At 40.3% G+C, this 15,288-nt stretch overlaps 1 protein-coding gene across 1 annotated transcript in view; it reads right to left on the bottom strand.

The window, feature by feature from the left end:
* SORCS3 (sortilin related VPS10 domain containing receptor 3) overlaps nucleotides 1–15,288 on the bottom strand; it is a 566,960-nt gene that overhangs the window by 133,550 nt on the left and 418,122 nt on the right. The window contains exons 6-7 of the mRNA XM_070605236.1: nucleotides 13,864–13,928; nucleotides 2,354–2,472 (exon numbers count right to left, since the gene is read on the bottom strand). Coding sequence (XP_070461337.1) covers nucleotides 2,354–2,472; nucleotides 13,864–13,928 — 184 coding nt within the window. The remainder of the gene's footprint in view (nucleotides 1–2,353; nucleotides 2,473–13,863; nucleotides 13,929–15,288) is intronic.

The raw sequence follows: 15,288 nt of genomic DNA on the forward strand, positions 1-15,288 counted from the left end.
ATGCAGGAAGTGGGTACTGCAATTACCCTCTTTTTATAGATGAGTCAAATGAGGTAAAGCTCAAAGTCACCCAGCAAATTGTGGCAAGCAAAGGTTGGAATAGACGCTGGCCGTTAGGCTCCAAACTACAGGTTCTTAACCACAAGTCTTCACAGTCTTTCCTATGTACATATATATGGATAGATGGATAGATAGATAGATAGACAGATAGATCATACATATATTTTTTCCTGTCTGCTACTCGAATGTAAATACCCTTAAAGCAGGAACTTTATTATGTTTACTGTGTTATTCCAAGTACCTAGAACAGTGGGCCTGAAACATAGTAGGCAGTCAATAAAACTTGACTGATTAATGGGAACTCTTATCTCCTTCAAACAAAATAAAAATTAAAGGAATACTTCTGTTCATTTCCCATATAATAAAAAAAAAAGAAACATTTCAGAATAGTTAGAAAAAAAAATCTGGATATCTGCCTGTAGAGTTACAGAAAACTTTATACAATATAAGGAAAAATGAATCTTAAAAATATCTGAACATTTAAAATTCTAAGTCAAGTTTCCCAGAAACCATTCTGCCATGTTCATCATTATATGCAGTATCAGCATTAAGGAAAGGGCAATCAGATTGGCAAATTCATAAATCATCCCTGTGCTCCCAGCTTAAAAAAATTAAATAGAGAGAAAGAGATAATAAAGCTTTAAACAGAGACCATGACAATGGGAATGGAATGAAAGGAAATATTTGAGAAATAACTAAGGTTGATATTAGCAGAGGCCCAGATTCATTTAATTTGGTGACACAGATAGACTTCAGGCTTCTAGCTTGAGCTACCTGGTAGAAGGCAGTGCCACCAATGTGTCAGGTTCAAGGGGGACATGTTGATTTATGTTACCTGTGGAACGTCCAAGGTGAGATGTTGAGATGGCTCTTAGATATACAGGTCTGCAGTACATGCTAGAGGTACATGCCAGCTCATTGACTTAAGAGCCATCAGAACATAGAGATGGTACCCAAAACCATAGGCTCTTCCAGGCAGTGAGTCCTGGGTGCAAAGAGAAGTAGGCCAATGGCAGAAAGCTGGGGAGCACCAAGAGTAGTGCCTAATACTGTCTGGTTTGCATTGTGATATATTCAATAAATGCTTGTGAATAAGGAAATGATAGTGCCAATGATCTGCCAAGATTTAGGAAAAAATTCCTAAGATTCTGGCTTTTAATCAAACTGAGAAACATGGATTTTTTTAAGCCACAAAGACCTCTTTTTCTCTCCCTCTTTCAAGCTGGTTTTTGAGTGGCTGGCTCCTTTTTCTGTATTTTACTAAAACTCAAAAATCCACACAACTAACCTGTAAAAAGAGGTAACTGCTACATCCATAATCTATCACTACAACAAGTAGTCACTCAGCACCCCAGATTTGCAAAGCCATCTTGTTAGGACCAAGGATGAAGGGTAAAATGTCTGTCTAAAATATTGTCCCTATCCACAGAGTGTAAAATACAATTTGGAAAGAAGGAGACAAATCTACTAAGATTTAAGTAATGACTCCTAACTCGGGGAGATTTCAAAATCCAGGGTTCCTATGGGAAACGGTGTGCAAAACAACTGACAGTAGAAGGGTGGAAAGGAAGAATGGGGAAAATCAACGTTGCTGTCAAACGCAGTTTGATTTGTCACATACACACACAGATACACAGTGTCAGCCACTTGGTGGAGCATCACCTTTTCTCCCCTGTCATTTTTGTTCTATTTTGCACCTCTTTCCAGTGAAACTCAAAACCTAAAACAAGGCTCCCCTTGCCTGCCTAAACATGTAAGTCCCACCTAGTTTTCTCTAAGAGTCAGAGTTCCCGCAATGAAGGATTTTGGGCATGGACATTTGAGGAGGTAGTCAGTACTGGAAAGGGAGAGGAAGATTTAGTGAGAGCTAGATATTTCCAGGAAGTAAACACTAGAGATACTTAATTTCTTAGAGATTCTCATTCCCAAGTTCTCATTCTGTTTACAAGTCACTTTGGACAGAAATAGAATGTGGCATTGATAGATTACTTAAAGTCAAATCCCATTAGAAATTTGACTCTAAGTAATCTCAAACCCCAGCCCAAGTCCTAGTCATTCCAAGACCCCTTTGGTACAAGAAAACAGCAATCCAACTATACTGACCCACAACACCTTCATCTTTCACAGACGCCTGGGATCTCCCCAGGGGACTGGGTCCATAAAAGTCAAAAGAAAGACAGCATCCCATCTCGACATCTTCACAACCTCTCAAAACTGTCCTCACGTTCCTAGTAAGCAGCTGACGTCACCTACGCATCCTCCTTCTACCACTGATGGCACTTTCTGGACTCACCTGAATGAAGATATACTCATCCTGGACGACCAGGGAACTGAAGTCAATGGAGCGGGCAAAGGGCCCACTCCGAGTTGTCTCGGCACATTCCTGGATCCTGCAGGTGAGGTAGTGAGCATCTGAAATGGGAGGGCAGAGCGACACTTAGACACAAGAGGAAAAGGTAAGCAAAGCTTTCATCAGCACTCAGAGGTCTATCTCATAGGCAATCGATGACCTAATTTAAAACAACAAGGAGCTTCCATTCTCTTGTCCACAAAATTTGTAATAATTTTTAAAAAATGGTAATATCTAGTTCAGGCAAGGAAGGGGGGGGGAAGAGTTAATCTTATATCTAACTGGCAAAAGAGTAAATTAGTATAGCTTTTTGGAGGAACACATTTGAAATATCAGAATTTTAAATGCGCATATCTTACACCAGCAATTCTAATTCAAGGAATGTTTTCTAGAGAAATACTCATATACTTTCACCAAGAGACAAGGGCAAAGATGTTCATGGTGGCATTGTTCATAGCAGTGAAAAACTGGAAAGAGGCTAACTGTCCATGAATTAAGGAACATTTAAGTAAACTAAGGTAGACATATAACAGAGTAGCGTCCTGCAAATAAGAGAATTAGGTAGTTACATATGCATCGACATACTGATTTCTCCAAGATACACTGTTGTGCAACCTTTTAAAAAATTGTTTAAGCAACATGTATAGTATGATCCAATTTATGTACCAAAAACCCACCCTTGTCTTTATAAATATAGGTTTGTGTCATAACTGCATAGAAAAGAGTTTTAAAGGATACATATAAAAATTAGCTATGATTACTTTTGGGGAAAGGAATGAACTTAAGATAGAGTTGAAATGGTGTCTTTGCTTTTTATATTATATAAGTCTTTATTAATTTTACAATAAGAATGTATTTACTTATTACTTATATAAAATTTATAAAACTTTTATAATGACTTGTAAAATCTTCTAAAGATCTCAGGCAAAAGGTTTAAATAAGCAAAAATTCACAACATTTGAGTTTAAAACAGGGGTACTTTAAATTATCCCTAAGTGTTGATCTTCAATTAATTTACTAATTGATTCCACAGGTATTTCTTGTGTGCATACAATGTATTGGGTATTGTTTAGGCATTAGGAATACAGCTGTGAATGAGACAGATTTTCTATTCTAAAAAACCTGTTGTCTAGGAAAGGGCTTACTCACATAATTTGCAGCTAGCTACTATACACAGTTATTTATATACATGATGCTAATTTAATAAAGAAACATATTTTGCTAGGAAATGAATTCATTATGTGTTACACCCCTACTTCTCAGATGTCCATATCCGAGCAAAGTCTGTTTGCTTTAGTATCCACCATCTGAACATGTCAAACATCGATTTCCTTCTTTCCGTGAGCAGTCTTATCATCTGCCCAGTAGCTCAAGCCTCCTAACTTCTCTTTCTTCTGCATGCCACAATCCAGGTGGTTCCCAGCCTTGACAGTTCTGCCTCTGAAATGCTTCCAGAGTCTCTCCTCTTCTCTCCATGACTCTTGCCACCTGCCTGGACAAGTCTTTCTCATATGTGTTGCCTGTTGCATCCATTTCACAACTAGAATGCATGCGCATGATGGATTGGAAACTGGATGGATGGGAGGCAAGGAGTCAGAGTCATCTCTAAGACCTAAAGCTCAGCTAATCCCTCCCAAATTCAAAACCACCAGCAGTTCTGAGTGCCCAGGGACAAAGCCCAAACATCTTTACACAGAATAGAAGGCCTAATAAAACCAAAAGCCAAAAGGGCCAAGTAAATAACATATAAGGGTGAAACAAGCTGGAGTGAGAGGATAAATGGCAGCTGGCACATGGCCTCAGTGCCAGAGACACTGAGGAGCAGCGGGGACTACAGCTAAATGGCCAACACTTGCCTCTTTAAGCTCATCACTGACATGCAGAAACAAGACATTCTGAGCTTCTAAATAAAGCTAACTATTCCTATTTTTTTAATGTGAATTTTCCTGATTTTTAAAAAATTGACTACTAGCTTAATTTTAAAATAGAGGGCAGTCCAAACAAAACAAGCCTACAGTCCAAAGGAACCTGGGAGCCACTCATTTCCCATGTGCACTCTGTAATCTGGTCCCCACCAGTCTCTGCGGAGAAGAGACAGACCCTCTTGCCCCCATTCCCTGACCGTCACTAAGATCAGCTTGTTCCCCATTCTGTAAGTACAGCCTACTTGTCCTTCCCCTTTGTCTCTGTTCACAGAGAAAGCCAAGAGTGGTCTGGCTTTCCACTTCTGGCTGAGAAACAGAGGGAGGCAAGGAGCCCAGGCTGTGCGTTGGAGCACATGGCCTGTCCACCAGCAATATTCTTGGACCCACACAGCCTTAGGAATTTGCTCCTAGAATAAAGCACAAAAACCCACTGAAAAGCTGCAGTAAATACATGTAAAGAAAACACAAGTGTTGACATGACAACCTGCTTCCTTCTTGCCAGCAAGTGTCTCAGAAAGCTCCTTACACTGGTAATCAGAGGTGCACAAAGGAGGACATCTGCTTATCCCCACACACAGACTTGTTTCCCCCTTTCTATTCACTATTCACTCTCGCATGCAGACACAGAAAAGAATCAAGTGTGTTCAAGGCCACCCCAAACAAAATCAAAACCTCCCTAAACCTTGGCCTGTGGCAGGTGAGCAATTGTGCCAACCTCATCTTACTTCTTGACTCTCCCCCTGCTTGCCACTGCCCAGCATGGAACCAAAGGTCCAAGCTAACAGGAAAGCAGCAGCAAAATGAATTTTTGAAATCCACTTAAAATTCAGGGGCCTGCAGTCTTTATATGGGCTCATATTAGACGTCTCAATGATGTTACTTTTCAAAACACAGAGACACGATAATCAGTGCTATGGCACCCACTGCCTTGTGAGAACCCAAAGTGCGGGGCATGGGGAGAGTAAATTATCAGGCAGCCTGGCCCCCAGGTGGAAGCAACTGAGGGCTGCAGGGGACTATGGGTGCCAAAGTGAGCAGGGGACACAATTTGGCTCAAGCCTTGCATTTGAAAAAGGTCTCAAATTTCAACTTTGGACATTATTTCTAAACAAGAGTGGATTCAGTAATAAAGATTCTATGATGAAACTGAAAGAAGACATTTGTCATACAACTTGAAATCTCAAAATAGGCTTCGAATAACTGTGGCTTTTTTGGGGTTTGGTTTTTAATAACACCAAATGCTTGATAAAATGGAAGCGGTCCAGATCTCTTGAGCATATTATGGTGTTTGAGAGAAAGGCCTCTGAAGCTGGAAAGCACTGAGTTCAAATCCTGAACTTGCTACTTGCTGACTGTTCTTGGCTAAGTGGCAGCACCAGTTTTCATCTGGAAGATGCAGACAAGTTCGGATTTGCCTCTGAGGACTGTTGTCAGGGTTAAATAATGTAGGAAATAATAATGTAGGTTAAATAATGTAGGTTATGTAGGAAAAGTGCTTAGTACATTGTTAGATAAATTTTAAAAGATCAATAAATGTTAGCTCTTTTTTTATTATGAAGAGAGAAGGAAGGGGACTGAACACTCAGCATCCCTCATACTTTCAATTAATAACAAGTAATGTTCTACTTTATTGGGGAGAATAAAAAGACCATGAGAGCACAGGTCCTACTAGTAAGGTCATATTCCTAATTTATATCACTATTTACTTTCTTGAAATGCTATGGGTATCCAGACAAGAAAAAGCATGTCTGAGCTGGAATAAGCAAGGAAGACGTGAAGGAGGAGGCAGCCCTTGTCTTTAGCCTGGATGGAGAAGTGCGCTATGTGAGGAGGGAACTCCTGATAAAGGGAGGGGGAAACTGCACCTGGACGTTTAGGCAGGTGAGGCTCACGAAACACATGGAAGGCCCTATATCATCACATGTTAATGGGCGGACTTTGATCAATCCTTATTCTTGAACTCTTTTCTGTCCTCTCTGTTGGAATGTCTTCAAATGAAAACCTATACAGACCAGATTGAATGAAGATCTCATTTGGATCTCCCTGTGGGAAAACCAGAGAGTGATTTCCCAAGTGGCTGAGAAACACGTCATTCTCATGATTAATGTATTTCTAAATACCAAATGTCTTTCTAAAGTATTTCTAAGAACTGGTGTGGTGGTCACTGCTCCACTTACAAAAACTAAAAGTCAAAGGCTTTGTCCCCTGCACTGTGAATAGAGGGATCTTCTCCATAACTCTAGAAAGATCTGGCCCTATTTCAACTAGCTCTACTGCTAGCAGGACCTTTAGGGAGGTGGTAACATCTCCCTAGAGTGTCCAGCCTTAGCACCTTCTCACTTTGCAGATGTTGGACAAAGGGTTTCATATGGTGAGAAGGGGAGGCCTCAGACTGATGGATTCATTCCTTTAGTATTGGGTCAAGGTGTATAAAGAAGCTGCAGGTGTCGACACTCCCTGAGGTTCCAGGAAGCAGAGAACATTCTCAGAAGAATCGCAGGCCAATGATGGAGATGGGATACTCACAAGCCATTGTGCCTCGGGATCCTTGCTGGATAGAGGATGATCAGAGAACTGGAGAATGTGGAAAGAGAGAATGAAGGAGATAACCTGACATCCCTAGCCTTCTTTTCTTCCTAAGGGGTTGCATTTCTGCCAGGAGTTTTGTATGGTCTACAGAGGCAGCCTTTAACTTTCTCCATTCAGCAAGGCAAGCTTCTCATCTACCCACGTCAAGAAGTTTCACTGTAAAGTCCACCATTTCTCACTCTGCCAAACCTTTCCCAAACGGTCACCTCTTTAGAAGTAGGAATAGTCTTAGTCATCTTTGTTTCTCTCCTTGGGCTGACTTTATAAAGCCTCAGTGAATGCTAGTTAAACTGAATTGAATTACATTAAAAGCCTACACATTTTTATGTTCAATTATATCATAATGTGTGATTACGTTTTGCCTTTGAGATTACTAAATATTCAAACTATCCTAGACGCCCTGCCTCTTGCCACCTCAGAGAAAAAAATTTCCATGATTTGCTCAACTTCTATCCCTTTGGGTCACGTATAAATTGTCAAAAATTGAAAAAGTGAATTAAAATTGTGAAGAAAAAGCAAATTCAGCTCTTCAGGTCTTTTCTAAGAGAAATACCCAGGAGCTATTTATTTTAAATAACAGTGTTAACTCTCAAATACAAATACATAAAAACAAGGAGATTTCAGGAAACTCTGAAAAGTTAGCTTCCATAAGCCTCCTTTTCCTTGACTGGGGAGGGGGTAACCTGTTTGCAGGCATAGTGCAAAACCAAGGACATTGACATTGCTGCAAATGCCTAACACAGCACTTGAGACACGGCAGGTACTAAAAACAAACAAAATCAACAAACCAAAAAAGGTAGCTTTCATTCCTTCCTATTGGTGCTTATGAATTTAGTTTGTGTGAAACTACCAATTGCCCAAAGGAGAATTCTAGTGCCTCCTGCCTTCTAATGGCACCGGGGGCAATCTGGTAGAGTTCTAGACATTTAGAAATCATAGTGACTTTGAATATCTTAGGACTCCTGATACTGCATTCAAGGCTCTTTCTACTCCACTTGCCAAATTAACTGACCCTGACTATGATGACTAGATGATGATGATGATGATGACGACAATAAGTAACATTTCTAAATGCTCACTCTGTGTTGTCTGGTATTGCAGGAGCTACATGCATTAAGTGATTTAATTCTTGCAACACCCAATAAGGAGGCAAAATTATTATCATCTCCATTTCATAGAGGAGGAAACTGAAGCACAGACAATTAAACACTATGCCTGAATCCCACAGCTCTAGGAAGTCACAGAGCTGAGATTTCAACCCAGGTGATCTGACACCAGAACCAATGATTTTATCCATTATGTATTTAAACCACGGAAGGAAAATCAGGCTGAAACTTAGATCTGAATTAATGTTCCGGTTCAGTCCCTGTCACTGGCTGTCTCTATGACCTTGGGCAAACTGTTACACATTTTGGTGCTTTTTGGAAAGTGATGCAATTTGAAAATCTCTTATCTGTTTCAACTTTTTAAAAAATTCTGTGACTTTTACCAAAGACAACTCTATATTCTTAATATACAAAGTGGATTTTAGTGCACCTGCTCTAATTGAACAGAAGACGAGGAGTCTACAGTCCCACTGACTCAGCTCCCCCGTTATCCTTATCTTGGCCTCTGAGTTCTGAGAATCCTGCTAGAGCTCTGAATTACAAGCCCCTGAACTAGTCAAAAATGCAAGGTTCTTTAAGAGCCAATATTCTATGCATCTAGAGCCTCCAGTTTAGGCTGCAGCGCTAACAGTTCCACCTTGTGTGCCCAGCCCATTCGATTACTTGTGACTGCCTGGAATCCTCCAGAAGTATGGGGCTTTCTCTTGGCTTAGTGAGAACGTGCAGCAACTGATTAATGATAGTTGATGGTGGCACCAGGACAAGGAGTGGTGGCATATGTGCTAGGGGTTCTCATTCTAGAAATTTCAAGTCTAGACATCTAAAAACGTTTTGCCACATCCAGGTTCACTCATTACAGTGTTCCTACAGGCACCCACACGGCTTAAGCTTGAGAATTTCCAATGAAGATGTGCTCACTACTTCACAAAGCAGCCTGTGTCATTTTGGGGTACTCTTAATTGTTACTCTTTTGTTCATTAAACTGAAATCTGCTTCATTGTAAATTTTACTCTACAATAAGTCTCATTAGACAACTGATGAAAAATATAGCAAATTATAAATATACTTCTTATATTTGTTAGTGTTTTCAAACCTGTAAAGTTCCAGAAGATGAGGGATCACCAAAAGGTTAAGAAATTTGCCCAAGATCAAACAGGTTCTAAATGACAGAGTTAATTCTCCAATTTAACTTTTACAGCACCAAGTTGATGCTCTTTCTATTGACACTCAATTGTCTCTTGGATGGAGGAGGTATGGGTATGTGTGAGTGTGTGTATGATTGAGTAACTGTGTGTCAGGGAGAGAAAGAGAGAGAGAATGCACAGGGGACATTCAGAGAAAGAAGATTTCCAGAAGGGAACGGGAGAAAAAGTCATTTGAATCTTAAATCTCATGGCAGAAATAAGTTTCATACTGTTGTTAACCAAACTGGTTGGCTTTGCACTATTTAAATCCTGTCAGGTCAGGAGATAATTTGATGACTTCACTTTAATCTGGAAGTCTGACTCCCAAAGAAAGGAACCAAGAACGGGGCCAGAGTAGAGATTCCTACATCTAAACAAGAAAAGGGACAAGTTTATTTTGGGGTTCCTCGAAAGTGTGGGAGCAAGGTTTAGAGAGAGGATTGTCAACGTCACACCACAGTACTGAAAAGTCATTCTCTATGTTCTTGTACCTGTGGCCCCTTCAGTCTAGAGCACTGCTGTCCAATGGACATAAAATGTGAGCCACAAATGATCTTTTAAAGATTCCAGTAGCTATATTAAAAAGTCAATAGAAAAGTAAGATTAATTTTAACATATTTCATTTAAGTGAATAGATCGACAGTATTATAATTTCATCATGTAACTAATATAAAAATTCTTAATGAGCTATTTTCCATTATTTTATTCATAGTAAGTCTGTGAAACATGGTGTGTATTTTACATACCTAATTTAAACAGTGCATTTCAAGTGCTCAGTAACCACATGTGACTAAACAGCCACCATATGGGACAGCACAGGTCTAGCATAACTTTCCCACTTCCCCTTTCTAACACCCCCTTGGGAAAATCCAACTCATCTCCAAAAATGAAGCTTAACCACGACCTCTTTTGTGCAGCTTTCAGTCACTCTTCAGAAGCTGAGCTACTCTTCCTTTTGATTCCCATAGCAATTTCTTCATGAGAGTTAAATCAGAGTCTCCATGGCCTTTAGCACATTATATCGCAGTAACAATCTGTGTATATATCTGCCTTTCCATGAGCCTGCAGGCTACTCAGTGCTCTTTGTGTCCTATTTATCCTCCACAGCTTAATGCAGAGCAGTGATAATCGAAGTGGGGTCCACGGGCCAGCAACATCACCTGGGAGCTTGTCAGAAATATGGAATGTGTTTTAATAAGCTCTGTAGATGGCTCAAATGCGTGTTAAATTTTGAGAAGCTCAGATCTAGTACAGTGGTTCTCAATCCTATAGACACTTTAGATTCATCAGGGCAATTTTATAAAGGGTCAATGCCCAGGACTTTCCCCCTAGAGAATCCTCTTTCATTGATTCGTGGTGAGACTGAGGTGAGTGTGTGTGTGTGCGTGTGTGCGCGCGCGCGCGCGTGTGTGTGTGTGTGTGTGTGTGCGTAAGTTCTTCAGGTGATTATAATGCTAGGTTTTGAAAACCACTTGTCTTCTGCACATGAAAAATGCTCCATTACAGGGGAGTGAACTGTGAGTAGGTGAATAAATACATTTCTTATTGCTGTGCTTTGAAAGTTCCTTATATGTTCTGGCTACAGGTCCTTTGCAAATATTTTCTCACAGTGTCTTTACTGTCTTCTGAAGCGCAAATGATTTTAATTTTGATGAAGTCCAATTTATCAATTTTTTATTTTGTCAATTTTACTCCTGGTGCCAACCTAAGGTCATGAAGATTTTCTCCTGTTTTTTCCTAAATGTTCTGTAATTTTATATTTTACATTTAGAAATATAATCCATTTTGAGTTAAATTTTGTATAAGTTGTGAATCATAACTTGAAGTTTATTTTTCCCCATATGGCTGCTCAATTTTTTCTAACACCATTGTTAAATGTAATATTCTTTCTCCACTGAATTTCTTGTACCCTGCAACCTTGCTTAACCTACTTATTAGTTCTAGGAGCTTTTTTGGGTAGATTCCTTAGGATATTCTACATAGACGATCATATCAATAAGAATAGGGACAGTTTTATTTTTTTTCCAATCTATATGAATTGCATTTCATTTTTCTTTCTTTATTGCACTGGCTAGGACTTTCAGCATGATGTTGAATAGGTGTGCGAAGAGTGCACGCTCCTGCCTTTGTCCTGCCTGTAGGGGGAAAACATTCAGTATCTCATCATTAATTATGATGTCAGTTGTAGGTCTTTTGTAGGTGTCCTTTATCAGAAGTTCCCTTCTATTTCTAGTGTGTTGGGAGTTTTGTGTTTTAGTTTTTATTCTATCACTAGCTAACTGCGTGAATTGGCAAATTTGAGTGCAAGATACCACATCAGTAAAGAGGAAATAAAATATATGTGCCTTTTTGGCAATGATCAAAAGATAGAGATGTGTGTGTATGAATGTGAGAAAGCACTTACGCATACCACAAAAGAAAGGTGTCATGTGTTTCATTAGGGTGTGAAATAAAACATGGCCAGGCTAATGCAGTCTTGCTAAGTGCACTTTCTAGAGACAGATGGGTTAGAGCCAACTCACTAGGTTGAAAGAAAATTCTTTTAACTATTAAAAAATAAATTTTAAAAAACCTAGAAAATGGAACAGAATTAATATACACTATACTTTCTCCTAAGTGTGGCACACGGCGCTTATCCCAGTTATAGTTCCGTCTGCATTTCTCAATTCTTGACAGTAGGCCAGGGAACTGTCCTATGTGTTTTGCATTTTTAATCTCATTAAAATTTGCAGCAATCCTGCACCATAGGCCTTATCCCAGTTTGGACGAGAATTCTTAAACTTTCAGAAAATAGGTTTAAGCTTAATGTAAGAAATTACCTTACTAAAACAAAACGTAGGAGCTGTCCAGCAGTAGAAAAGGATGTGTCTGAAGCCTGAACTCAGGGAACCTGAGGACACACTGTCAGAGGTTTTGGGGGAAGGGATCCCTACACTAGGTAGGAGGTCAGACAGTCCCATAAACTTTCCTCCAACTCTGAAATACTACACCCACCATAAATCCTATGTATGGCTTAAAAAGGTTGACATAAGAAGCAAAGCCACGGCAAGGGTTGTACTAGCCTGTGGGTCATCTTCTGAGCGCTACTGTCAGCTCTCCTCCTGCTGCCCTGCCCTGCTCCTTCAACCCCCTACATCTCATTCTCCCCTCAGGTTCTTTCTCAGCAGTAAGAGGCAGATAATATAATTTTGAATCCAGGCTTCACTACCCTTATGATCAGTGAATTTGAATATGTGGCATTATCTCCCTAAATCTTAAAATAGATCACCTGTTAAAAACCTTTTTTCTTAAATGTCTTTGGGTCATCCTTCATTCCTCCCTGCTTCAGAGACATAACATTTATTCAAAGATCAAATGAGACCAAAAAAAAGGAAAAAGAAAGAAAGAAAGAAAAATAAAGTACTCAGCAGAGTGCCAGACATATATTAACAAGTGCCAATTGTCTTCCACGTCTTTTAAAAATAAAAACAAAGCAAATAAAATATATTCCCAAAAATGCATGTGTTTGGCACGCACCTCTGTTTGGTTTCAAAATCGGTAGATATCTCACGGACAAAGCACATGCAGTCTTACTTAATGTATTCTGAATGATACTCCAACACCCATAGTCAGGTCAAAACGGAATCTCCCTACATTAATACATTTTAAAATTTCTCTAACTTTCCTCTCCATTTGGTAGACCTATATAACTCTCTGAATTGGCCAGGGCAAGGATGGGTAACCTCAGATAACAGAGGAAGTTAGCACAGAGGTTAGAGGGTGCTTTCCCCTGGTCTCATGGCTATTAGGTAGCAGAACCCAGGACCCCAAGTCACAGGCAGGTGCCTGTTGTGCTGCACTCCTAGGTCACCACTATTTCCATAGATTATTTGGCTCTATTATTGACCTAGGATATGCTAACTACATTTTCACATATTTTATATATATCATATATTTTCACATATTTCATATATTTTTGTTTAAGTCGATTCTATTTTTCTTGGCTAGGGAAGAGTCCTATAAATACGATCAACTCTGGGAAAAGCAAAATGCTTAAATTGATGCAAAATGATACTTTAACAGTCAAATTCTGTGTAAGATGTGCATAGGTGCACAATACGCAAAGGGGCCATGTTCAAAATCTTGGGATTCCAATGCTTGTTTGCAGACACAATATAGGTTGCTCACCACTGTATCTCCAGAGCCTAGAACAATGCCTGGCACACAGTAGGCCATCCCTGAATATTTCTTGAATAAAAAATTTTGCAAATAATTGCCAGTGACTTTTTTTTGGTAAGCTTGACTATATGAAGGGTCCTTTTTTTAAAGCTGGCAGCCCCTGCAATTCCCTATGTGAATGCAAAACACCACGATGAGCTATGGACATCCCTATTCAAATTACGCTGAAGATGCCAGGAAATTACTAACAGGAGCCTCAAAATTCATCACATTAACTCACATCCCCAGAAAATTCATTCCTGAGCATTTATTTCAGTGAACCGTCTCCCTTGGGACGGGAGGCCTCTCCCCTACTCTGGGAAATAAAGATGGATATGGCAGTAATGGAGCACAGGGCTTTTCATCTTCCCAAGCCATTAAGATGCAAATTGGGGGAGGAGAGAGCCCTGCAGCAGATCTCCCTGGGCCTAGCCCATGGCCACAGCACTCACATCCATCCGCTGTCCGCACCTCCATGTGCACCAGGTCCGCCTCCTTGTCCAATCCCGCCACTGACCTGGGGAAGGAAAGGAGAGACAGAAGGTCAGTCACCAAACTGATGGCAGTCAACCAAGCTGGGAAGCATTCAGGGTTATTTCTGGGAAAGCGACTCTTTCAAGAGAGCCTCTCCTGCACTGTGGGGACCTAGAGAATATGGCGACTCACAGCCCCTGCAGCGTGGCGGCCTCTGGCAGCTGTCACGTGGAATGGTCACAATGCATGAGTCTTGGCGTGGTGTTAGTAAGGCAGGACTCTCAAAAAAAACATAAGAGTACAGAGTAATATACTCCATAGTAATGCTAGTCTAAATCTCTGTCCTTGCCCCTTCTCCATCACCATGCACCTTCCAAGAAGTTCTCTCTTCCCCATGGTTTTCCACCTCCCTAGTCTTGCCAGACCTGATTACTGCCACTACTTCCTCCCCTCTGTCCTCCCACTGGGATGCCCCATTTTGTCCCCTGGGGAAGGTGGCTTAGCCTCAGTTCTGGCTTCTTGCTTCAAGGCATTCTCACCCTCCAAGTTTGATTCTAGCTACCCTTCCTTCCTCCTGCCTGTGATCAACAAATGTTTGGTGACAAACATTCAAAATCTGGTCTGGACAAGGACATAATTCTCCTGGTGATTGGGGTGGGACACCTTAAAGGGCTATGGACAATAGCCAGAAGAAGGAAGGCTGAGAATCCTTACAAACTAATCCTTGTGGGCCTGTGACCTTCCACACACAAAGCCCAGTCAGCCCTCTCCTGCATGAGGTGTCCAGGCCACAGGAGGACCCAGAAAGTCAGCTAAAAGAGGCAACACAGACATGAAAACGACCACGCACTACAGGGAGATCACAGAATCCACTGTCTCCAGCAAGTTCTTACTCAAAGTCTGTGTGCTCTTATTTTAAATATTATTCCAAGATCGGTTTCCTAGTTTTCCACTCCTCAATAGGTAAGAAGCAGCAAGTTAGAAAGGAAAAGTAGAATTTAAAATGGTGATAACCAACAGCTGATATCCAGACAGCAAGAGAAATAGAAAACCTATGAAAAGCAGACCTAAGAACGCAAACCCAATCTTCCACACCATAAATCTCTACACTTCTCAACAGTCCTGAGGCAATTACCATATCACAGCACAGTTTAGTATTTGACATCTATGCTGAGGGGCTAAAGGCACAGAAAATAGGGAGCGGGGGCTAATTGTGTCAGGTTACTCTGTTTAAGAAAATAAGGTTGAAAATGATATATGTTAGGAAAAATAAAATGACTTTTAGCTGTTAATAATTATGTTTTGAATGGCTAAAATTCAGTTACTTAAAAATTTGACTTATATAAAACACTTATTTCCCCAAAGAAATTGAATAAATGAGGCTTTACTCTATTGTCTTACTT

The sequence above is a fragment of the Equus przewalskii genome, chromosome 1, assembly GCF_037783145.1.
Source record: "Equus przewalskii isolate Varuska chromosome 1, EquPr2, whole genome shotgun sequence".
NCBI lineage: Eukaryota > Metazoa > Chordata > Mammalia > Perissodactyla > Equidae > Equus > Equus przewalskii.